Here is a 24,584-nt window from a genome sequence, read left to right as displayed (position 1 = left end):
AGCCCAAGTGGGTTAGGCCCGAATATCTGTTAACCCATTAAAAAGCCCACGCATCCTTCCGGGAAAAAAAAAAAAATCTAAAATACAAAAAGAAGTGAAATTCAACTCCGGGTTTCAACTTTCAAGCACTTTGCTTCGGAGCAAACCCAAAATTTCCTTTTCCATTTGATTCTCCATTTCCTCTCCAATCCACATTTACCCGCTCAATTTTGTAGATCAAACAAGTTGCATATTTTTCCACTGTTTCTAAATTCAAGGACGGAAAACAAAAGATAAAAAGTGAGAGAGAAAAATGATGTCCCCAAATCATATACCGGAAAATCGTAGCCCTTCTCGGCCGGCTACTTTCAGGTCAGTAACCTGTACATCGTATGCATTCCACATTAATCTGTTAATTTCATTTTGAACTACTTTGTTTTTCTCAATTTTCCCCGTCGAGTAGCTTAATTTCTGGAGCTAATTGAAATTGCACACTTTCAGTTCGCATTGTGTGTGCTTATGTGTTTTTTTTTCTTCAGATTGAAGTGTTAAAGGCACGAAAACTGAAAATTTGCTCGTCTGAGAACAAGAAGAGTTGATTAGAAAATAGGAACCTAGTTTTTGTTTTAGAGAAATTGGTCATTGTATAGATGAATGCGTGGAATGTGTTGACCTACTTATTGTGGAGGATCAAATAGTGAAGTGAGCCTCCACAGAGAAGGAATGTTTTCTCCTTTTCTAAAAGAAGAATGTCTTATTGTAACATATAGAGTCTATATCATGTCTAACATGGAATAGAGAGAAGGTACAGGACAGTGCATAAAAGTTGAAATGCGTAAATGCATCCACACAGACTCTTTTTTTGAGTCATTGCCAATAATGAAGTGAGTATAAATATATGAGTGGTTGCAAATTTGGATAAATATGTCATAAAATTCAGATGGTCACTTCCTGTTTCTCATGTTCTTGATCTGATATTGTTATTTGAATGTAGGCAAACTCCCTTGCAGGTCATCCATGTCTTTGGTAACTTTATGAGAATTTGGTCGATCTACTCTGTGTACCACTATTTGTCTCAAACAGGGGCTTCAGTTGTTTTGTTTATATTCAGCTGTCTTGTTCCATCGTCCATTCTATTTTTACTTATGCAAAAACCTTGGAAGGGCAGACCGCTTTCTAATACTCAGGTTATCATGAAACCCACTGGCTCCTTGTATTCTTCTTCCTTGCTTATTTATGCTTAAATTCGATGTGAATGTCTTTGCTTATGTCTTTAGCATTCTTCTTTTAGGTAGTGCCTTCTGTGATAAATGGTGGTATAACTGCTCTATATTTCATCTTGTGGGGAAAGGGGCTTCGATCTTGTGGTCCTCTCAGGTGAACTTTCAAACTTAATTTGTATACAGCTACTCCTACTTGAACTTGTTTATCCTGCTTGCACTTCAAAAGAGGATGGATCACAGCTACTGGAAAAGAATCCTCAGTTAAGCTGGTTACTAGGTCTAATTTATGTGAACTTCACAGTGGCATTTGTCTGTATGGCAATTTACAAAATGGTGTGGTTCTTGATCTTAAGAAGAGTGGAATTACATAGTCCATGATGATACATTTGAATAAAACTCAAAGGACTGTCATTTAGTCATTTTATATGGAATGAAGTGTTTTCTTCTTGAGCTTGGTGTAGCCCTTAACTGTTCCAACAATGAAAATTTGTATCTGCTTGCAAGGCTCATGAGTCATGACAAGATTTAGCTGTATCAACCCTTACTTTTCAAAGGTCAAACCAAATTACACATGTCGCTTGCCTATTGCTCCATGAAAGAAATTCTTATTACGTCAGGATCATATTGGCGGAGTATTCTGGTGCTGTTCTTGGAGTGTTATCTGCAGTCTTGTATGGGAGGAGAGACCGTGTTTGGAAAAAGGTATTGCTTCAATAGGCATCCCAATTTGTAGATGCAAAGCTTGTAATCTGCGTCTTATTTTATGTGTACTTATCAGGACTTTGTTAGCCTATTACTGTTCAATTTTGCTCATCTAAGTGAAGGTGTGAGGTAGTGAGATTTCCTGGTAGACATATTGAAGCTTCAAAGAACTTGATTGATTAACTTCATAATTGTGGTCAAAATGTCGTATCACGTATGAATGGCAAATGCATTGTCAAATAGCCTGACATCAGTCTAGATATCAAGGCATAATATGAACATGCGTTCGCTCTTGGAAAACATGTCTCATAATCTGTTTACTTTTCTCTTGACCTGCTATGTTAAGTAGTTATTTTTTATTCTTTATCAGGTTGGGGGCCTCCTTGCAATGTTAGCATCTTTCTACTTTTTGTCTCAAGGATGGGCCATGGCTTCACAATCTCCTCTTTATATCCTTTCAAGGCTGAACTATTGTTAATTATAAATATATCCCATGCTACTGAAATAAGTGGTGTTTAGGTCTTCCCTTCAAACACATTCTATCCATGTATGATTATTTGGCTTTTGATCAACTTAACTCAAAACTACCATTTAGTGAGAATGAAGATGCAGACATCCAGTCTGATGAAGTTTTGGGTGTTAAAGAGATGCTAATTCCTGTATTTGCTGGAATTTTATCAGCATTAAGGAGAGTGATTGCAAGACGTGTCTCACTTAAGGTATCAACTTCCTTTGGCTGTATACTTTTTGGATATCATTTCCTAATGCCTCTGCTAAACTTACACACATTTCGAATAAACAAACTAAAATTGACATCTAAATGTTTGCATTTTATCATTGCAGAATCAACTTAAAAGACGGCTCAATGCCATAACCATTGCTTCTGCCACCTGTTTTCTATTTCCTGTCGCCATGTGGGACATGATCATTGTGAGTTTCACTCTTTTTGTTTTCTTAGCTTAATATATATCCTGGTCTTCTGTTTGTTGCCCTTATATTGTAAGTTGTAACATTTTGCCCTAGGATGTGGACCACGGCCTGATATATACTGATACCTGGTTTCCCAATTGTGTTTTGAACTTGTCAGGGATCTACTAGTGTGGAATTGCCATTTTCTATGTGGGCATTTTCAAGCTTTGTCCTTTTTGGAATTATCTTGATATTTTATGTGGACAGTATTGCAGAAGAGAGGTACTTTCCTGTCTTTGTATGCAATCTAAGTAGGCTCTGCTTCTTATGGATATTTATACCTTTTAATTTGTTTTCATGTTCTAGTTTTATTTATATCAAGAGTAACACATAATTGAATAGTTACTTTCGATCTACTTTCCATAAAAATCTGGCTCAAATTTTTGGTTATTAGTTTCTTGTGGCCACTTATCATTAGCTTACTAAATCGTAACATGCTGATGAATTCACAATCGGTGTGTTTTGTACTTGTACACTACATCCTGGTGGTAGTGTCAAATCCGAAGTGTTTCATTATTTCTCTTGGAATGAGATATTGTAGCCAATTTGTAGTGATTCACTGTATATTAATGGTGAGTACAACTTGCAGATTGAATATGGTGTTCTCATCTCCAAGACATTTGATGGTTGCTGGAGGATGCATCATTGTGATGGATGTTGTGTACAAAATGGATTTCTGTTTGCCTGGCTTTTTACTTTGTGCTGCCATTTTGGGCTTTGGTACGAATCAGGCTTTTTCGCTTTATTGTTTTCATTATAAAGAATACACTTCATGGACTATGGTTTGCATTGATAGTAGGCCTACTTCCCTTTTTTTGGTGTGGGGGGGGGGGGGTGAAACAACAAATAATTTTAGAGATTGCGTGAGGGTGGATGACAGGCATTAACCAAACTACCACGAGACCAACACATGGACATGCCTATTTCCCAATTTATTGTTGGAATAGTGCACTTCATGTCAGTTCTGATTATACTGTCGTAAGTAATTCTGTCGGGCATTCACTTTTCAAAATTCAAATCAGTCATCTGATGGATATTAAGGTTTGTTGTTTGCTTTAGCTAGGAAAAGTTTACCAAAATAGTCTGTTTGTTGCAAATTGTATGTGGACTGTCAGTGAATCCATTTTTATTTCTTTTTCAACTCTTTCTTAGTATATTTATTACATTAATCTTCCGCTTGCCCCTTTTCATGTTAATAGGGTAGTGTTTATTGGTCCATGGGTTTTTTTTTTTATCTCCATGAGCACCTGTAAATGGGTTCTGAATAAAGCATTTTGATTTGCAGGGATACACGAAGCGACTTCTTTGGATCGTATCAGAAAAGATTCATTGCAAAGTTCAGTTATATCAGATGGAGCATATGAGGACCAAGTTCAGATGTCAGCACTTCCAACTTAATGTAAGGACAGCTCCACATTTTCGTACTTGTGACATCATGTTCACGGCATATCGTGCATCTATACATGTTAAAATTTTGTTAGTTTGATTGGGATGAGGGAGCTTTTGTTTATAGAAGTTGACTCTAAATATGAGAATCACCACACTAGCTATAGCTGCAATTATGACCTTCTGCCGATAGAGAAAATCATGCTGAAGTATGACATTAGAAGTGAATTTCTAGTAAACTTGTTTGAGTAGGATTCTTCACTGTGAGGGTAACATCCTGTCTTGAAAAAATTGTGATCTTAATTCAACTAATCATCCTAGGCCTTGGTGTCAAAAGAACATTAACAAACTAAGATTCTCATGTTTTCTTTGCATGTTGAGCTTATCTGATTTGCCATTTGTAAACCTTTACGTGCAACAGACCAGATGTGGACAACTGCTGAGGCAATACATGGGATGATTACATGTTATTCTGACTGCAATAATCAAAATTTGCAGTATCTGGCTCAAATTTTGCAAATAGAGCCTTTGTGGCCACAAGGATCATTCTGCTGATGGAGTAAGATGGGATTACAAATATGCTAGGAAGCATGTTAGGTTTACGGTTGAAGATATTGGTTACGGTGCATATGAAGCCACCACAATCGTCTTTGGTCTTTTCAGTTTGAGGCTATTTTTCTCTGAAAAGAATCTGTAAAGACCAATGCTGCGGCTGCATATATTCCAGATCAAACAATTTCATAATTCTGCAGTGCTATCTTGATATTGGTTGTTCTACATCGTTTTTTGTTATGGTAATAGAATCATGTTCAGTTGCTTCTGTATTTCTGTCATTCTTACTCTAAATACCTGCTCTGAGTTGATTACATCTTTACAGAAAACAGCTAAGGTTGTGCTGAACTTTATGCTAGCTACAATCCCAGGTCAGGTCTGGGGATGTAAGTCGGCTTGATCACGAATATTATGAATTTGCCTATCATGAAACATCAGTTTTTGGGGCAAAATGGAAGTTGATATTAGATAAAAATGGAAACAGTTTGTGAATGCTGTTTAGGATGTCTTGCAGATGCTCTCTTATCAATATTGGCGTTAAGTTTCCATTTAATCGGCCGATTTTGCTGAGTGATTGATGGGTTTGATCATTTGTATGAATTCTTAAGCAGATACTATCAACAATGATAGAACTAGAATAGATTTGGTTAACCTTTGAATAAAAACTCACATGACGATCTAAAGATGTAATAGAAAGCAGAATGCCATTGTCTCCAGATACATACAGTACCATGACTGAATGGATTTATGAAAACTAAACTTCTTGGTTGCTCAACGAATTCCATGCTCTGTTTTCTCGCTGCCACCGCTCACTGCTTTGGTGATGAAATGTGTAAGAATTCCGATGGGACAAAACAGCAGGCACAGAGAGACCGAATGCCGGGTTTCCACATTGTCTTGCAGTCCGTCAAAATAAACCTGCCTGTTTCAATATAAATCGACTGTGGGATCAGTGTTTGTGTTTGTGTTTGTGGTTGTGGTTGTGTTTTAGAGAGAGAGAGAGACCTTGCAGCAAAGAGATCGACAGCTAACAAATGAATCCAAGCAGAAGCGAGTGTCATCTCACTGGAGAACATCTTAGCAATGCCTGGTAGCTGAAACATTTTGAGTGAATATTTTGTAGGAGTTGAATTGAAAGTAGTTAAAAACACACCTCCGGTAGCCAGTATTTACTCGCAAACATGAAGCGGATGGTGTCAGGCGTCCACGACAGATAGAGTAGATAAGCATACAACATCCCAAGAACAATATAGGGTATGCTGCTTCCCACTATTTTCTTGGTCTGCACAACATAGATTCACTCAAGTTTGATACTAGGAGCTCATGAAAGAAACAAAAATGAGATTCTTACAAACTCAGCTTGAGGCGCCGCAACCATGAAGGTGTAACATGGAAGCACAGCAACTGTGCCCCATGTAAAAGCACTAGCAGCAATCTGAGAATTTGCAAGCCCTGCAATTCATATTTTCTTTCAAAATTGGAATACCCAAATAGCTAGGGTAAATGCTAAAGGAGACCAAGCAAGTCAGAACCATTACACGAAGCACATACGACAGAGCCGTTTCTGCTTTTTCCAGGATTTGGTCTTGAGCCCCCAACAAAATTCAACCTCCAACATTGGTTCAGACCCATTTTCGAGCTTCCGAGAGAAAGCTTGCATCTTTGGCTCATTCGGGTGCTACATGAGTTGGTAGAGGGCGATCTTGTGTGAATATCAATCTACAAGATGATGCACAAATGGAACTGTAAGAATCTAGTGTAGAAAGCCTTGCACCAACTCATGAAAAAAAGTTGTTCAAATTCCCTGATGAATTCTCGCGTAAAATGCTCAAAACATTCAAACTAGTCGTCCCTAGAAACACATTTACTACTACTAACAAAGCAAATCTTAAACGGCAAATGCAAAATCTTTGCTCCAAAATCATGTTTAATGGAACACTAAAAGCTAGAAAGCATCGCAATAACATACCAACAAAAACAGAACCAATGCAAGAATTCAAGATTGACAAAACACACAGAAACAGTCGAAGCATACCCGGAGAGGAGAAACGCAGAGTGGAGTGCGGAGAAAACAAGAAGACAATGCCATTTTCTCAGAAGAAGACAAGAAAAACCCACAAAAAAAAAATCCTTTAGAAAAGAAGGGAATCTCGCTTCATTTGCTGAGGCAAGAAGAAAAGGGTCCGAATATATAATGGGAGAACACAAGAGAAAAAGTTTGAGGCTCCCATTTTGAGAGGCGAAGGCGCCATGTGGCTGGATGCATAACTGGAGATGCCCACTCACAATTCACAAATGTTTTCTGTGAATAATTGGGGAAAAAAAGGTCGGAGAGTAGTAAAAGTTTTGAAGGCAATCAAATCCAGAGAGACAATGTTATTGGATACAAGGCTGTTGTCCCTCGCATTTTTGCCTAACTTATTTATCCAGAATTTCTTCCTATGCGCTCGGGCCACGTGTAATTCAGCACGTGGCGACCATGCTTGAATTGATAGTGGAGATTATCTTATTTTTCCTTTTTCTATTACAAATTTATGTCATTCTGATTCTAGTGTTTTGCCTCGTTGGGAATAGTTCCCTAGGCTAGTACTACTCCTCCATCTTTGAAAAATTAATTTAATGACCAAGTAACACGATTTTTGATAAAGATAGTTGAATCTATTGTAATTAAGAAAGGGTTCTTTTTAGGGATAGATAATTGAATTTATTGTAATTAAGAAAGGGTTCTTTTTAGGGACAGTGATTTAGTGAATAATGAGGATAAAAGTAGTGATAGAATATATAAATATAAATTTATATATTGGGAGTAATATGTTGCAAATTAATTTTTATAAATGGAATGAAATAATTTTTTATGTACACTTTAAAATGATAAAGATTATTTTTCTAGGACGTATGAAGAATTGTTTTATTCGTTATCTTTAATTCGTAATTATTTGTTGATGAAATACGAATTTGGGTTCTATATATTTAGCAATTTAATTTTCCCCCTATTCGGCTACTCCAAAAGAAAAAAGGTTTTAAAGTGTGATTCCCTTTGCTACAAATGGATTGAATAGTAATTTTAATTTTGTAGCTTATTGTATCAATTTAATATATCGCATATATACCGAAACCCTTGATGGCCACAATCATTAATTATTAATTAATTGTGGTTTAGTTGTATGGATTAATGTTGAGTTCGAGGGTTTTTTAGGACAGTAACTTAGATTGATTTGAAAATTAGAACAATAACTTTCGAACTTGTAAAAATAGGACACTAATTTTTTTTAGAGCAAAATATGACACTAATTAATAAGTGTTGCATCCGCAGGACATTTTTCTGCCAATTATCTGTCGAGAAATGTCCTATTTTTATGACGCTTATTAATTAGTGTCTTATTTTACTCTAAAAAAAATAGTGTCCTATTTTTACAAGTCCGAAAATTTTTATCCTAATTTTTAAATTAACATAAGTTATTATCCTAAAAAATCCCTTGACTCGATTAATGTTCAGTGGAATTTAATCATGGGCCTCATGGCTGATTCACGTTCATTATTTAATACCACTATATTAATGTGTAGATGTCTTACAAATTACAATACGCTTAGCCGCCTGAACTTTAACTTTTCATTTTAATATCGTTTAATTAAAGTCTGCATTTACACCATTAGTATCATGTATATTTATTTACTAGGAGCAAAATAATATATATATATATATATATATATATATATATATATATATATAAAATTTAGACAAATATACTCATAATTTATAAAGTACTATATTAATTCTACTCTATTCATCCAAGAAACACATCTTCTTAGTTTATTTTTAGAAATAATTTTACTATCACTCTTATAATTTTCATATATTATCATTAATGAACCCACCGCTTTTTATTTTTAATTGGTCATTAATTACTATTATTATTATTTTTAATTTGTAGGACATATTTTTTCACTCATCAAATATACAATTAACTTTTCTTAAAATTCATATCTATTCTCATTAGAAAGATTTTTCGTGAACGGAGTGAATATTTGTTATGACTATTTTGTTTTTATATCAATTCAAATTTAGATTATACTTTAATACTTTGATTTTTGGTTTATTAATAGAAGTATAATTTATAAAAAAAAAATAATTGAAAAGGTAATGGCCTCACCATCGCCACCATTGGCCGACGAGCACTACGCCACTGACAACCAATATCAATGCACAAGAAGGAAGGACGATGCAGTGTCACCCTCCGTCTCATTTCAATGGATCACTTCCTAAATTGAAGTCAATACATAATCAATATCCTCACACACTCACTATTTGCAACATATATGTCATTGTGACACATAATTATCTTTCTTTCTATTTAAAAAAGAATATCTCAATTTCTCTCTCCTATCTTTTTAATAAATACATCTTCAAAAAAAGTTAGTTTCTCTATCATATTTTATTATAAATTATTCGTTTATTAATATTCGTGTCTAGGCCTAGCGTGTGGTCATTGGAATTGAGACCGAAAGAGTATGTATTTTGATTTAAATGGGTATATTTTGTCTTTTGATTTTGAAAGTGGGAAAATTATCATTAACCCTATTTATTTATTACATTATTAGTTTTTATAAAGAGAACATGATCTTTTTTTTTTTCAATTATTTATTTTGTAAAATTGGACTTCTCGTGGATAAAATGTACGGTTGGTCGCAAATATATTGCAACGTACCGTCACGCATTCAGCAGGAGATAACAACAAATATCAATTGAATTGCACCAACAATTCCATACTACCAAGCAATACAACTTTGAAAATAACTAGATCTTTTGCTATTCGTGTAATGTACAAAAATATTTATATTTTTAAAAATTTAAATTTATATATAGATGATGTACAAAAAGAACATAAATTATATGAATGGTGTAATCGTGAAAAGAATCTAAAATTATGAATTTTCAAATTTCACAATTATATATATATAATTATGATTTTGATTACTCTATAATTTACAAAATTACTATCCAAATCAATTTGAAATTAATTTTCAAATTGAAAGTTACCTTTTTAATATTAATATTATATAGAGAATAGAAAAGTATTGAAATCCAATTTAAGAGTTAAGTATAAATTGATTTAGACAACTAGAATCTAGAATGAAGCATTGGAGATTTGTTGGTGTAATCCAAAATCAGAACAACACAAAGAAAAAAAATCTGAGCTTTTTTTTTTTTTTTTTGACTTGGGGAGTTGGGCATGAAAACTTAACTATATCCATTTTATCAAAAATATCCTGAAATTTTCAAAATGTTCTCTAAACCCTCAAATTATCAGGTTTTTATCAAATGTATCTCGTATCTATTTTTCGGTTACCAGAAACGTGATGTGGCTCGCTGGATGCCACAATGTAATTTATATTATACTCCCTTCGTCCGCGATATCGTTTCCACATTGTGGACGGCGTGGGTTTTAAGAAAAGTGGTGGATAGTAGTGGATATGTAGTGAGTGGAGTTTGGGTCCCACAATTGTTGTGAGTGGAAGTTTGTGGACCCTACTTCTATAAATGGAAGTGGAAACGATATCGCGGACGGACCGAAATGGCAAATGTGGAAACGATATTGCGGACGGAGGGTATTTTTTTTAAATGACATGGAAAAAACGACTTTGATTCGTACCATATTCTATCGTGTTTATCCATAATTTTAGGTTATTTGCGTGAATTTCAAACACAATATGAGTGAATTTTAAATTTCAAAGTGATTTTTTAAAAAATAATATGGTACGAAACGACGTCGTTTTTGCTATTGCATTTTAAAAAAATAAAATTTAAATTACATTATTGCATCCGGCGAGCCACATCACGTTTTTGGTGACTGAAAAATAAATACGGAATATATTTGATAAAAACCTGATATTTTAAGAGTTTAGATAATATTTTGAAAATTTCAGGGTATTTTTGATAAAACGAATATTATTTAGGGGTTTCCATGATATTTACCCTTTTAAAAATGAAATGTTATATCCCACGAGACCAGCACCATTATATGGGCTTATTACACGCGTACATACAATGAAACCTAACCTCAAAACACACATTAGAAATTTAGAATAGCATATTTGGATTTCAGACCCACCAAAAAATCTGGAACCTTCTGTTTCCTATTTGGTATGCTGTCGTTCTAACAAGATTACACGCAGCTAAAAAAAAAGAGAGAGAGAGAGAGAGAAGAAAATGATCTTTATTTAATCCTGGCTTGCAAAGGAAACTTTTCAAAGTAAAAAAGATACAAGAAATTGTGTGGAGTTATGATTGGTGCAACAGCAAAACTTAAACGCCACTATATGTTTGAAAGCAAGCTGGCATCGAACAACATCAATCACCTGTAAAAATCTGTATAGCAACACTCGAGAGATGGAAATGCACCTAACACACTAATAAATCACGTTTTTTTTTGGTAAATGCAATAAAGAATCTGTATACATTTGAAAATATCTGATAGTTCTGGCAAAATCATTTACTTTTCTGCAGTAGTTGTTTCTGAGAATCCTAGTTTCAAGTACCTTAAACGAGTACCTCAATGCTGCTCCGGCACGAATATTTAGCTGGAGCGCGATTGGAGTGCGTGTTTAGCAGTGGTTGTCGAGCCAATAAATGATATCGTTAAAGACTTTGAGTATGACGTGATCGGGTTCTCCCTCGAGCAGAGAGTGGAAGGCGTGGTCGTACAGGTTGAGCGCCTTGTCTTGGCTCCGGGCTCTCTCGTATAATGCATTGCTCACCGATGGATCCGTCACTCTGTCGTCCTTCCCGTGCAGGATCAGCAACGCCAGAGACACCTGTAGTTTGACGAGGTTTATCCAACATCAACCCATTGATTTCACGATACGTGGCAATTGGACCCATCATTTTGCACGGAAAATGGGAAAAGTTGTGCAAAATGATGGCTCCAACTGCTACGTGTAGTAAATCCATTCAATGGATTGGTGTAGTACACGTGCATTTTGAATAGAATTTCTCAAGTTTAAGGAGAAATATTTTTCAAAGGCATGTATGTAGCTAGGCACAACCATTTTTAACAACTTTTCCTATTCATTGTGCAACACGTGACGGTTGGACCCATCATTTTTAACAACTTTCCATTTTTCCATAGAAAACGGTGGGTCCTACTGCGAAGTGTCGCACAATCAATGGGTTAGTGTAGTGAATGTACATGTGAAGGAGATAGTTGTGTGTAAGATATAACAATCATAATCGAATAATTAATGGTTGGAGAGTATCTAGTGAGGCAATTGAGAGGGAAAATACCTTTTCGAGTTGCTGCTCGATCGCTTGGGTTGTCCGCAGCAACTCCACGGCTGTTCTTAACCGAGGCTTATGCTTGTAAGCAACCACATTGTAGGCAGTCTGAGTGGAGGCAAATGTTAGATAAACCTACTCGTCACAATCATCATTAACACGCTCTGAGCTATAACCTGTTGTCGCTTCTCCACTTCTCTGAACGCCAACTCGGCTAAATCCTTTTGTGGAACAAGCTTTTGTTTTGGAAGTAATTTCGCTATTCCAATTAGGATTTGAGCCACCGGCCATGGGGGAACCATTTCATCTGCTATCTAGATAGACACATTTCATCAACTCGATGCACGGGGACGGGGAAACTCTCAGACATAGAAGAGGAAAACTATGTAAAGTACCTTGCACATAGGTGCAACAAGAACTGCACCGTTCCAAGCATCTGGTTGTTTTAGGTGCACCTTCAGGGCTACTGCTCCCCCCATAGATTGACCGAACAGGAAACTTGGCAAAAGACGAAACTCTGGTTTTTCTGCATCGGATCAATTTTTTAGCACTACACAGTTGAACCAAATATTCTAACCTAACTTACTTGGGGAAAAGAAAATCTGTTAAAAAGTAATGCTGAAACGGCAACATCTGAAGTCAATAACAGGTAAAATTGTCTCAGTAGGCTTTGACAGTATACTAGTATTAATATGAGTATCACCAACACCACGACATAGAGATTGTATGTTACAGAAATCATCAAATGTGACAACTCTATTTACCCGGTACCATACCTTTCAGCTTAGAGTAGTGCTCAATCACATCATCAACTATTAGGTCAAAGTTTGGAATATAGCCATGTAGACCTTCTGACAGACCGAATCCCGGGTAATCCATACCAAAAACCGCATAACCAGAAGATGCTAACTTTCTAGCGATTCCTACAGAATATCAAATAGTAATACTTCAGTTCCAACATCCTCCTAAAACAACAACAAAAAATAAAATTATGAGCCACATGCCTTCAAAGAAAAACGTGCATGTATCGCCATAACCATGACAATAACACACTACTGCCTTTGGGGAACTGCTTTCTGGAACCCAACTTTTCGAAAATATTTCCAACCCTCTGGAATTCACATCGTATGACTGTAACCATCGGCAACAACATCAAGAAATGATCGGAAGAAAACTCCTTTTAGACAATAAATTCTTTAAAAGAGGATTTGTCAACATTCTTGTGTGACCCATAAACTGAAGGCTGAAATTCTTAATATATTACAAAAACCAGTTCCTAAAAGCTGAATAAATTTTGATTACAGGAAGATTAATGCAGGCAAGATCGCTGGGATCTCGTAAAGAGACAGCCAATGACACTGCATGGCTAGAAAAGTCATCATATAAAAAATTAACAAAGGATAAAGTAGGGAATGAATGATGAATATGGCTGAAAGCTCGCAAGGAGCCAAGATCTTATTTCAGCAACATATTTATTAACCAACAAAAAAAATGAGAAACTTTACCTCTGTCATCTTCAACCTGTCACATGGCATCTGCGCAACATGTATAATAAATAAGAATGAGGACAATAGCCTTGAAAACTAAAGCTCGCACTTTATAACTTGTATGGATAAACAGACACAACTCATTGCCTATATGCAGAAAGATAAAAATGCACTTTACTTTTTGCTTACATCATCTAAATTAATGTAGCGTACATAAGTAATATTTCAGGACTTCGAATGAACCAATTCGAGCTAAAAGCTAGGGAATCGTGTGTGCTCTAAGTGTATCAGAAAATCATGGTTCCTGGAAAGCATGGATACAAGAAAATCTGTTTGAAAGGCATATATAGATTGGCAATTTGGCAATTGGCAGGTGACGGAGCTTATGATATTCCTAGGCAAAGACATCATCACTGGTTTCAGGCAACACAAACTGTTTCCGATCACCTGATGTAACTAACGTTAATTTATCTTGTGATTTCTACCACAACCTATTACTTCATCCTATCTATTAAAAGCATCTTCTTCCAGTTTTGATATTTTTACTTTCCAAACATCTACATAAACATGGAGCCTCAGTATTATTAACACTTGAATCCCAGCCAACGAAACCACACAGTTCAATATATTAAATTTATGCAGTTAAACAGAGCACATACTCATAAACAAAATTTAAAACATCGAACTCCAGATAATGTAATCACATGCAACCCAAAACGAGAGAGAAATCTGATTTGAGCTATACTTTACAAATAAACTCCAGAAACGCCAATCATTCACCTTTTGCTATAAAAGCCCAATAGCCATAGATTTCATACGTCACCATAATTGAAAGCCAACTGCAGGAACAACACAACAAAGGACCGGAATTTCGAAAGATTCAATCTTTAACTTCTGATTACAATCACATAGCCCAAGAAAAACAAATTAATTGTTCAATTATTATTCCAAAAAAATCCCATCAACGCAAAATCTTAAAATTACCTTAAACAAGATATGATCAATGGAGAGCTGAATGTGCTTGAAGGCCTCACGAGCACGACGCCTGGGCCCCGCTTGGTCCATATCAGCATCCAGAATCTTCTGCAACTCCTCACTGACATCCTCGAACTTCACTGGATTGCTCATTACCCTCACTTCTCTCTCACTCTTCCTCCTTGCAGGAGAAATCTTGGGCTTTACTTGAATTTCATACACAAAAGAAAACCCAAAAGTAAATGTTGAGAGAGTGAGAGAGAAGGGTGAAATTCAAGAAGAGGAAAGAAAAGAGAACAAAGCAAAGGTGATGAGAAGTTGGAATTTACTTAATTGCTTACCATAGAAAAGCCGACGCTTATAAATCTCTGTGGATTTCAGTGCCATGTGGAAGAGAGATAATGCAATATGTTAAATGAGTTCATTAGCTTATTGAATCGGTATGCTTTAGGAGAGAAAATGGATGGTGAAAGATGGAAAATTGCATATAAATTGGAAGATAAGATAAGTTGCATATATATACATCAAGAAGTTGATGGAACCTGTTTGGATCTCACATATTTGGTGGTAGCTTAAAGAACTTTTTGACGAGAATTTGTGTGAAGGTGATAGATGCGAAAAGAATAGAATCTATATATATATTAATAAAAGAGGAATTTTTTTCCACTAAATTTTTTAGCTCCTTTCAATTTTTTATTATTATTATTATTATTATTATTATTATTATTATTATTATTATTATTATTATTATTATTATTATTATTATTATTATAAATCGTTGTATGAATAATGAGAAATATTTAATATAGATGCTAAATTAAAAATTACGGAAAAAGATCTGATTCGATATAGAAATTATTAAAAAATGAATTAAAAATAAATAAATTATGATAATTTTAAGTGTCAAAATTAATTTAGAGACAAATATTAAAATAGTCACTTAACTTAAATAAAGTTAATTATAGCAATAAAAATAATAATAATATACTATTATTTATGAACACTTTTTTTTTGAAAAATATTTATGAACACTCTTACTAAAATATCTTTTTATTAATTTTATTTTAAAATTTATCATATTTAAAATCTTGAAAATTTAAATTTTAAATTATAAAAATAAAAAATCTAAAAAAATCAAATGAAAAACATTTAAAAACCCCCTCACCCAATTCCCCAGTTGCCTCCCCCATCCAATCCCCCGCCGCCTTCTGCTATCCAGATCTACTGCTGTCTTCATCAGTCATCGCTGCCTGCATCGCCACCGTCGGCATCCACTTGCATTGCTACCAGTGGCGGCACCAACCCATCTGCGATCCCCGTATAACACACCAACAGAACAATAGAAACTAAGAGAGTATTTGGCTAAGCTTATTTTAAAGAGCTTATAAGATGTAGTTTTTAAAAGCTTATAAGTTGTCAAAGTATTTGGATAATTGAGCTTATAAGCTACAGAAAGAATTTTTTTGCTAGAGAGAGAAAATATTTTTTTACAGAGAGAAAATCGAAGAAAAATGAACTTGAATGATATATGATAAAAATAATAAATTATAGTTGAAAAATAATTGTAAAAAGATTGTTGCATGTGAGATTATAAAAAAATAAATTGGGATAGAAGAACTTATTTTTTTGAGAGCTTATAAGCTCTTGGAGCTTATTTTTTGAGCTTATAAGTTATTTAGGAGTTTATTTTGCCAAATACTTTGAGAAAGCTTATAAGCTCCCAAACAACTTATAAGTTGTTTTGAGGAGCTTATAAGCTCAGCCAAACATCCTCTAAATCAGACCTTCTACAATGTAATCATCATCCAAATTGAGAATTACTCCCTCTGTCTCATTAATCAAGTCTCCTTGCTTTTGGGCACGGGAATTTAGGAGAGCTAAAGTAGATGTAAAAATAGTAGAGACCACATAATTAGTGTATTAGTTAATGTTATTTTATTTCATAATTAGATGCAAAAATTGCTCTCTTCTCTCTCTTCTCGTTCTCTCTTGCAATTCTCTCTCTTCTCGCCCTTATCTCTTGCAAAAACTCACACAAACTCTCTGTGGCAGAACACACAGATCTCTTGCAAAACTCACACACACAGATTCTTTCCGATTCGAAATATTCCGACGAGGAGAAGGTAGAGGAAATTGTGGTCGCAGAAGCCCTCTGGCGACTGGAAGTGGATGAGTCGCGGCGGAGAAGAGCTACAGGCCAAAATCAAGATCCAAAATTTTCACCTCCACCTTGCTTAGAAATCAAGGTCCAATTTTTTTTCCCCCAAATCTGCAATAGAGCTGCCGCCTCGGTTGGTGGTGGCGGCGGGAGGAAGAGGGCGAAGGAAGACCAGGGGCGAAGGAAGACCAGACGAGAGGTTGGTGGTGGCAGCGGCGTGAGGAAGAAGGCGGAGGGAAGACCGGTGAAGGCGCTCGGTTGGTGGTGGCGACGGGAGGAAGAGGGCGAAGGAAGACCGGTGAAGGTGCGAGGTTGTTGGTGGCGGCCGCGTGAGGAAGAGGGTGGCGGGAGGAACGGTGGAGGCGCGAGGTTGATGGTGGCGGCGGCGGGAGGAAGAGGGCGAAGGGAAGACCAGGCGAGAGGTTGGTGGTGGCAGCGGCGTGAGGAAGAGGGCGGAGGGAAGACCGGTGAAGGCGCTCGGTTGGTGGCGGCGGCGGGAGGAAGCAGGAGAAGGGAAGACCGGTGAAGGCGTGAGGTTGGTGGTGGCGACGGCGGGAGGAAGATGAGAGAGAGAGAGAGAGAGAGCAGGGGTGGGGATGAAATTGGGGGTAGGTGGAGACCTTTAATTAATTTACTAAGCCTTGCTTAATTATTGCCAAAAAAGGAAAGGAAACTTGAATATTGGGACAGCCCAAAAAAAAAATAGGAGACTTGAATATTGGGACGGATGGAGTATAAACATATTATTACTAAGAACACATTGCATAAGCAAATTCAACTTGCTTAACGCATAACTTTCCATCAATTATAGCACAAGGGTTTACGAATAATTGGGGCTGGGGGTAGGGATGGGAGTGGGGGTGGCGGTTCGTTTACATCTCTTTATTTTCTATTTAGTTGTTATGTTTTTCCTTTTTTCAGTTTTGTTTTCATTATATTTTCTTAGTTTTATTTTTCTTATGGTGTATTTTATTATAATTTTATTAAAGTTAAAGTGATCTATTTATATAAAACTTATTAGAATTTATATATTTTTATTTCTATGGTTAATATTAACTTTTTGTTAAGTAAAATGGTACGTTATTCAGAGGCATTAACACATTAATTCATGTGCTCTCATTTATCTCTAACTAGTATTACCATTCGTGCGATGCACGACGAACATTGAAACTAAACAATATATTTAAATAAATAAATATAAATATTAAATAAAATTAAAATATATAAAGATAAAATATATTTTAATATAAATAAACTAAAACAATCCACGCCCGTCAATTATTTAATAAAATCCTAAATATAAAAATATAAATTTTCAACTTTGTATAAAGCGTAATGATAATTAAAGTTATTAAATATAAAAAATCAATAATAAAAATTAGCATTAGGCATTATTATCGTCGAGTAGTATATGCGTCATAATAAATAAATAAGTATTTTCATACACAAACATATATATAAAATTGTAAAATTTTAACTAAGAGATAAAGTAAAATATTTTAACTTTTAATTTATTTCATAACTTAATCGTTTTAACTTCATTTTTCATGATTTTTATACTATATTAAATTTAAAATGAGCATATTTTTTTAAAAATAAAATAATGTGATAATGTTTAGAAAAGGATTAAAATATAAAAAAAAATAGTGAAAAAATGGTGGGAGAAGAGAGAAAAAAAAAGAGGGAATAAATGGAGGGAAAAAGCCATTTTTTTATATCAAATTAAATTACAATTGAAACGAAAAAAAGAGAAATGGAAAAAAAACATGCAGGATTGAGTGTGAATTGTGAAAAAAATAGGTATTCTGGAGTATTAAAAAAATTATTTTAAAAAAGTTACACTAAAAAGTATCCGAAAAAATTATCTAGTTGTATATTATATAAATATAGATATAAATTGATGTCATATATTTGCTATGAACAAAAGAAATTAAAATTGAAAATAAAATTAAAGTAAAGCTAATTAAATAAAATCAAAAGATTAGAAAGATGTAGAAAATAAAATAAATCAAAACATAAAAGAAAAAGGTGGAGTATAAAGAAAAATGAGTGGAACGCAATTTTTGCATACTTGCTGAAAAATAGGAAGCAGTTAAAAAAAAAACTGATTTTTAAAATTTGGTGGGAAAAAATAGCCGTTAAACTGCCTTTTTATATATTATATAGATGTTATTTTTATTCTCTTATTATTTTATCTAATATTGAACAATATATTCTATTTTTTGATTTTGTTTTTGTTTGTTGGTGAAAAAATAAGTAAATGTCATTTTTTTCCTTCAAAATTTTTACATAATTGTTTAATTATAATTATTTTAAATTTAATTATATTTAGATTATAGTAAGTCACACATACAAAGGCGCACGTACTGACAATTAATTGAGTTAGAAGAAATAAATATGCTACAATAATCTTAGACAACATGTACACGATTAAATTTTCAACTACAACCATTGATTTAATCAAAACGTATTAAATGCATAAACCGAGTTTAAATTTCAAAGAATTAAATTAGGTGATGGTTCCAACTTCCGTCGTCCAAATTCTTATTGCGAAAATTGGTTCAAGGGTAGCTTGTTCTTGGGAAATCATCCCAATTTTGGTGTCGAAGATGGATTGTTGTGAAGATCCAATGGCAATGTGTCGGGTGGTTTGCCCCAAGCCCCGTCGTGTCGCCCCTCTCACTATTTCCAGATTTCACATTCGGTGATTCTCATTTTCCTTCTTCCCTTTCTTCAATTTGAATCATGATCTTCGTTTTCATGCATCGCGTTGTTGATGAAAGCAGTAATGATTCCGAGTCCAATGACGGTGCTGAGCTGCTAGGGCTAATCCTTCGCCAGGTAGATTTAATTCTTTCAATTCGCCATCCATTCATTTATTTGAATTTTTTTTATTTCTGATCGTATTTGATGAATTTCTGTAATTTCCTTTTCAAGCGCTGTGTATGATTTATTTCGGATATTTTCTGTCCTTTTTTCTTTCGAAGACGACGAAATTACAATGCGTCTTCTTATTCATTAATTCTGACGATCTGGAAAGATGTAATGAAGAAAGATATTCAATTAATTAATATCTAATCTTGTTGCAGGAGCACAACGAAGCAGAGCGACGCGCAAGTCTACCATTTGCGTTTGGGTCGCCTCCATGTAGAACTCAAAACCCTCTTGTTCAAGATGCAGATTTCCGTTCCGAGCAATTCACAGAGTTGGGGAAGAAACAAGCAGCAGCTACCAGATTGGAAGGTTTTTCACTGCCGTTTCATTATCATATATAGCACAACACTTTTGATCTCTTGAAACAAACACAAAATCAAAACATGGCATGTTCCCATTTCCGTTGTGGGTTGGCAAAGGATGGGAAACTTTTCCTACTTGTTCCCAACAACCTAATACTGTAAAGAGTATATATGTAAATACATAAATATATATAGCATTCTCGTGCATTCCGGCTCAACCTTCTTTCTGAGTAACTTGAAAACGATTTACTTTCTTACCTTTTCTTTTTCAGATTCTCATGAGCACAAAATAAAAATAGATACATGATTTTTTTTACCTTTTCTTCATATTATTTGCTGCTATATTTCTTTGATCATTGCACTGAAGTTTGCCAATCTTTTAATCATACTCATTCTATTGGTAAGGCGTTTTTCCCCCAATCGATAAGTCAAGAGTTCGAGTCATCTAAAGGGCTAGTGTATGAGTGTGTTTTTTTCTTTCTTTTGTAAAATAAAATAAAGTCACTTTGGTGACTATTTTATTTTCATTATTTTGGTATAATTTTAAAGTAGTGGAAAGCTACTAAGACAAGAACTTCTAATAGATTTTTTTTTTATGACTATAAAGAGTGGGAAAAAAGGGAGTTGTAAAGAGGATTACCTTACAATAAATTGTAGTGAATCTGTTTCCTCAAAAAATATATAGAGGATATGAGTGGAGGAGAAAGCCCATCAGAATTTTAACTGGCCTCTTGTTGTAATCAGTTTGTAGAGTTCTCTAGTTTTTCGCAATTTTTGCGCTTATGGGCTACTAGCCCAGAATTTCAATTGTGTACCATTAGGCCAAATTTGTGGGCTTAACCTCCAATATTTTGTTAATGCAAATGATCATAAAATTTCCCTTCTGTAGTTTTTAATTAAAGCTTAAATTAGATGATTGATTTGATTTTTGTAATATCTTGCTAATTTTGAGATATGTTTGTTAAAATAAAGATATTAATAAAAAAAAATGTCATGTTATTATATTTATTTGAGTACAAATTTCACACTGATTTTCAATCATCGATGACTTTTCAAGACCAACTAAATGATCTCGGTCTAGATTTGAAGATTTGTCTAACTTAATTGGATAATTGTTCATATGTCATTATTAAAAGTGTGTGAGACTTGCCATACAATGACTAATAAAATTATGCTTACCCTGATTTCAAATAACGAACGTTAGAGAAAAATTATCTAATATTGTTAGTGCATTAACCCATTAATCTTTAGTTGCTTGATTTATTAAAAGTTAGATTGTAGCGGCAGCCCACATGCTCATATATTATGCACGAATGATGAATCAAATCGATCATAGTTTATGAACATTTTTTTTTCTATATTTTAAAACGTGCAAATTTATGCATAATCTATTGTAATAAATACATGAGCGTGCAGCAGTAACCTAATTATATTCTAGTAGTTTATATGATCTTTAACTGTGGTCAAAAGAGCAACCAAACAACTGGCATGACTACCTATAATATTTCCTCCGTTCATAAAAAATAGTTATAAAAATACACACTACTAATTTTAATATAAATGATTAAGTGTATTGTGAATAAAAAATGAATCCATTTAAAAAATATTATTAATAATAATAATTAATTATTCTGTGTGCGGATAAAATGGCTCATCATGTGATACAAAATTTTCAAAAATAAAAAAGACTAATTTTTACAAACGTCCCAAAATGACAAAAAATGAGTTATTATTTATTTATTTTTATTTTTATTTTTTGGGGGAGGGGGTATATAAATTGGATTGGTATGGTGTATTTAAATAGGATATTGAAGACTTGATAGTAGTGAGATCCTTCTTGAGATTTTCAACGGTTGAAATCCTGTTAGACAGACCGAGGAGTTACAAAAATTTCATCTTTTGATAATTCTTGAACATTTGGAGAGTCAGGCCTAAATGTCTTCCTCAGTGGTCTTTCATTTGCACATGTTTTCACTCTTTGCAAATTTTCCAGCAACAAAAATTTCTTATGGTACCCTCTTATCTCAAGATATGGTCCAAAAGGGTTTGCTGAATTTAAGATAATAACGAGCCTAGTTCAGGTGGTCTTTCACAGAAATGTTATACCAATTTGTTGGTTCCTCATAGGGAAGAGACACCAATAGTTAAATTAAGAAAGAACTAGAGGACCTTGTTATTCAATCAGAGAAGCTAAAATAAAATAGGCAGGACTAAACATTAAACAAAGTAGAGTGAGGTGCGAGCTCAGGTGAATACTAGGTGATACCACAATAAGGTACAATAAAATATTTGAATGTTAGAGTTTGCTTTGAGTTTTTTGTCAACTGATACGAATTTGTATAAGATGTCAAAATCTCAACTGATTCTTTTGAGAATGCTAACAATATTTAACGTTTAATAAAAGTCCCCAAGAGTGGTCAGCAGCCAGTGTACCTTTTATATCGTGAGATCGAGGAATTTGATGAGTTGAGACTTATTCTCAGATTTATCCTGTTTCGATTTTCACCGTTCACTTTGTGGAAGGAACTGTGTCGTTGATGAGCATTTTCTCTAGCGAGAGCAGCTTCGAGAAGTGCTTGAGTTGTTTTAGCTTCGTGATAGACTTTGCAGTACTTATCCACCAGTTTTTTCAGACTTTTTTCCTTATCTTTGCTGATTTCGTCGTCTAGAGAGTTCTCTTCCTTGAGCTCTTCAATTTCCTCAGGATGACAAGTTTCAGTTTGATTAAGCTTATACTTTAGATAGCCGTTATCTTGTTGGGCTTTATTCAGGAGATCGAGCATTTTATCATTTTCATCACCGATTGGCTCGATCCTCCTTTTATTAGGGGATGTTTCCCCTAACTCAGTTTCTTGTCCAGAAGTAACAACAATTTTAGATAACTCGAGAATTTGATTACTGTAGCTTACATCTGGCTCATATAGCCTATGATCATATCAGTGAAGCTTGTGTCTTGATTGTTGTTTCATTAAGCATATTGGCTCTGGTGGCAAGGAGGCGGATGCCTTCATCATCTGAGCTTGATTATTCCTTGAAATTCTTGTTGATACTTGATGATTGACTGCTATACTGGTGTCTCTACAAGTTCTTTGGACGACAACTTGTTCATGATGCTTTTGTTCAGCACGACTATCAGAAATCCTCCAAGTCTTCTTCTTCAATGATCGATTTTAAGATTGAAGAATCCGAATATCTATCTTTCAACTGAAAGAGACTTCATTTCCTGCAAGGTAGGGGTGAGTTCATAATAACAATTTTATGCACTATTGGATGAATGAAAATCATTTTTCAAAGAGATGTTCAAGAGACTTTTAAGAACAAAAACTATTTTTGACGAAGATTTTAAACTTAAAATTTTAAGGCATAAAGTACAACCTGAATCCACACACACACAAAAGATTTTCTAAGATCAGTTCAAGTAGACCTAATATTCAGCAACTAGGATCTTTTGAGAATCTCTGTTTTAATATCAAGATAGGTATCAAAAAAATTTGAAGTGATTTCCTGATATTATTTCAACAAGAAAAGAACGGACTAAGTTTCAGAAGTATAGGTCTGTAGAATAACCTGCTCTGATACCAATTGTTGGTCCCGAGGAGAGTATGGTTTGGTATATGGGGGAATACACCAGATAACAACTTTTTCTCGATTTCTCAAAATATTGAACAACTTGTTGATAATGAGTCAACAAGTGAAAGCTATGTCAACTGGCTGAGAGATGCATTACTAATGCATTAAGTAAGTAAGCTAAGTACAATACACAAATATTTTACATAGTTCAGAGGAATTCCTCCTACATCCACGACCCTAACACTCAGGGTAATCCCTTAACTTTGGCTTAGCAATTTTCGCGGTTGCAATCTCATTACTTACAAATTTACACGGTTTGTAGTCCCTTACTTGGCACTTTACGTGGTTGTGATCTCGTTATCAATTTACAAAGTGCAATACCGTACTTAGTAATTTGTGTGGTTGCAATCCCGTTGCTTTGCCAAGTTTCAGACTTCTCACTCGAAGCTTACTCGTCGACTTCTCTTTACTTCTTCACTTCATCTTTACAACTTTGTGAGAGGTTATAGGGGGTTTCTCCAACTAATTGAACACACTATTACAATGAAGAACAATTTCTAAGGATCAATGTGTTCGATTCTAAGCTTAGGATGTTTACATTGAAAATGCCTAGTCTAGGAACTACAAATGTGACTCAAGTTATGAACTTGAAATTTACAATGAAGATCTAGTTCCTATTTATGACAGTTGTTGGTTTCTAAAGGTGTAACCTAATATTATACTGCAACTTCATATTTCCACCACCACCACCACCACCACCACTGCGTCTTGTTGTTCCGATGTATATATAGACCGTTCAAAAGGTTGATATGCTTTAAGGGTTGACTTTGCTTTGAGCTTGTTGACCTTATGGCTGACGTGGCATGGGTGAGTTTGAGCATGAGTCAGATTGATGTCCTTCGATCGGTCTGCTTTGATTAAACTGATGCTTCCATCAGTTTATAAGCGTTGAGAGAAACAAGTCTTCGTGCTCGGTGGCGAGCACAAACCCTGATCAGCATAGCAACTTCGTTGTTCCTTCAAACTGGAATTTTCCCATAAGCCCGAGGCTCCAATTAGATCTTCTGATGGGAT

At 34.6% G+C, this 24,584-nt stretch overlaps 4 protein-coding genes across 11 annotated transcripts; 2 read left to right on the top strand and 2 right to left on the bottom strand.

The window, feature by feature from the left end:
- The first annotated feature begins 65 nt into the window (after positions 1-65).
- Positions 66-5,079, top strand: LOC131001630 (uncharacterized). 4 transcript variants are annotated; one of them, XM_057928172.1, is made up of 11 exons: positions 66-351; positions 974-1,166; positions 1,271-1,356; positions 1,820-1,904; positions 2,275-2,353; positions 2,493-2,623; positions 2,748-2,834; positions 2,992-3,095; positions 3,463-3,593; positions 4,159-4,272; positions 4,681-5,079. In XM_057928172.1, exons 1-10 carry the CDS (start codon positions 293-295, stop codon positions 4,269-4,271), a joined length of 1,068 nt encoding a protein of 355 aa, XP_057784155.1. In that variant the 5' UTR covers positions 66-292; the 3' UTR covers position 4,272; positions 4,681-5,079. The 4 variants fall into 4 exon arrangements, with proteins under 4 accessions (XP_057784155.1, XP_057784154.1, XP_057784153.1 ...); XM_057928171.1 differs by having other exon boundaries at positions 98-351; positions 2,275-2,366; positions 2,500-2,623; positions 4,758-5,079; XM_057928170.1 differs by having other exon boundaries at positions 98-351; positions 2,275-2,366; positions 2,500-2,623.
- Positions 5,080-5,435: 356 nt separating this feature from the next.
- Positions 5,436-7,211, bottom strand: LOC131001665 (protein ABA DEFICIENT 4, chloroplastic-like). Of its 2 annotated transcripts, XM_057928227.1 has the most exons (6): positions 6,847-7,209; positions 6,350-6,530; positions 6,163-6,263; positions 5,965-6,093; positions 5,817-5,905; positions 5,436-5,733 (listed from the first exon to the last, which is right to left on the bottom strand). In XM_057928227.1, the coding sequence occupies exons 1-6, from the start codon at positions 6,898-6,900 to the stop codon at positions 5,583-5,585; spliced, it is 705 nt and encodes a 234-aa protein (XP_057784210.1). In that variant the 5' UTR covers positions 6,901-7,209; the 3' UTR covers positions 5,436-5,582. The 2 variants fall into 2 exon arrangements, with proteins under 2 accessions (XP_057784210.1, XP_057784209.1); XM_057928226.1 differs by having other exon boundaries at positions 5,436-5,905; positions 6,847-7,211.
- A 4,012-nt stretch (positions 7,212-11,223) lies between these two features.
- Positions 11,224-15,133, bottom strand: LOC131001619 (caffeoylshikimate esterase-like). Of its 4 annotated transcripts, none has more exons than XM_057928149.1 (9): positions 14,888-15,132; positions 14,556-14,752; positions 13,590-13,619; positions 13,089-13,215; positions 12,861-13,007; positions 12,480-12,610; positions 12,261-12,398; positions 12,094-12,192; positions 11,224-11,624 (listed from the first exon to the last, which is right to left on the bottom strand). In XM_057928149.1, exons 1-9 carry the CDS (start codon positions 14,931-14,933, stop codon positions 11,415-11,417), a joined length of 1,125 nt encoding a protein of 374 aa, XP_057784132.1. In that variant the 5' UTR covers positions 14,934-15,132; the 3' UTR covers positions 11,224-11,414. The 4 variants fall into 4 exon arrangements, with proteins under 4 accessions (XP_057784132.1, XP_057784135.1, XP_057784133.1 ...); XM_057928152.1 differs by having other exon boundaries at positions 14,556-14,747; positions 14,888-15,131; XM_057928150.1 differs by lacking the exon at positions 13,590-13,619 and having other exon boundaries at positions 14,888-15,133.
- Positions 15,134-19,198: 4,065 nt separating this feature from the next.
- LOC131001695 (uncharacterized) lies at positions 19,199-20,158 on the top strand. Its single transcript, XM_057928273.1, has 3 exons — positions 19,199-19,408; positions 19,491-19,545; positions 19,794-20,158. The coding sequence occupies exons 1-3, from the start codon at positions 19,221-19,223 to the stop codon at positions 19,977-19,979; spliced, it is 429 nt and encodes a 142-aa protein (XP_057784256.1). The 5' UTR covers positions 19,199-19,220; the 3' UTR covers positions 19,980-20,158.
- The last annotated feature ends 4,426 nt before the right edge of the window (positions 20,159-24,584 follow it).

The sequence above is a fragment of the Salvia miltiorrhiza genome, chromosome 8 (assembly GCF_028751815.1).
Source record: "Salvia miltiorrhiza cultivar Shanhuang (shh) chromosome 8, IMPLAD_Smil_shh, whole genome shotgun sequence".
In the NCBI taxonomy this organism is placed as follows: domain Eukaryota; kingdom Viridiplantae; phylum Streptophyta; class Magnoliopsida; order Lamiales; family Lamiaceae; genus Salvia; species Salvia miltiorrhiza.
The sequence above is the reverse complement of the archived record's forward strand: the minus strand, read 5'-3'. Positions and strand labels throughout refer to the sequence as shown.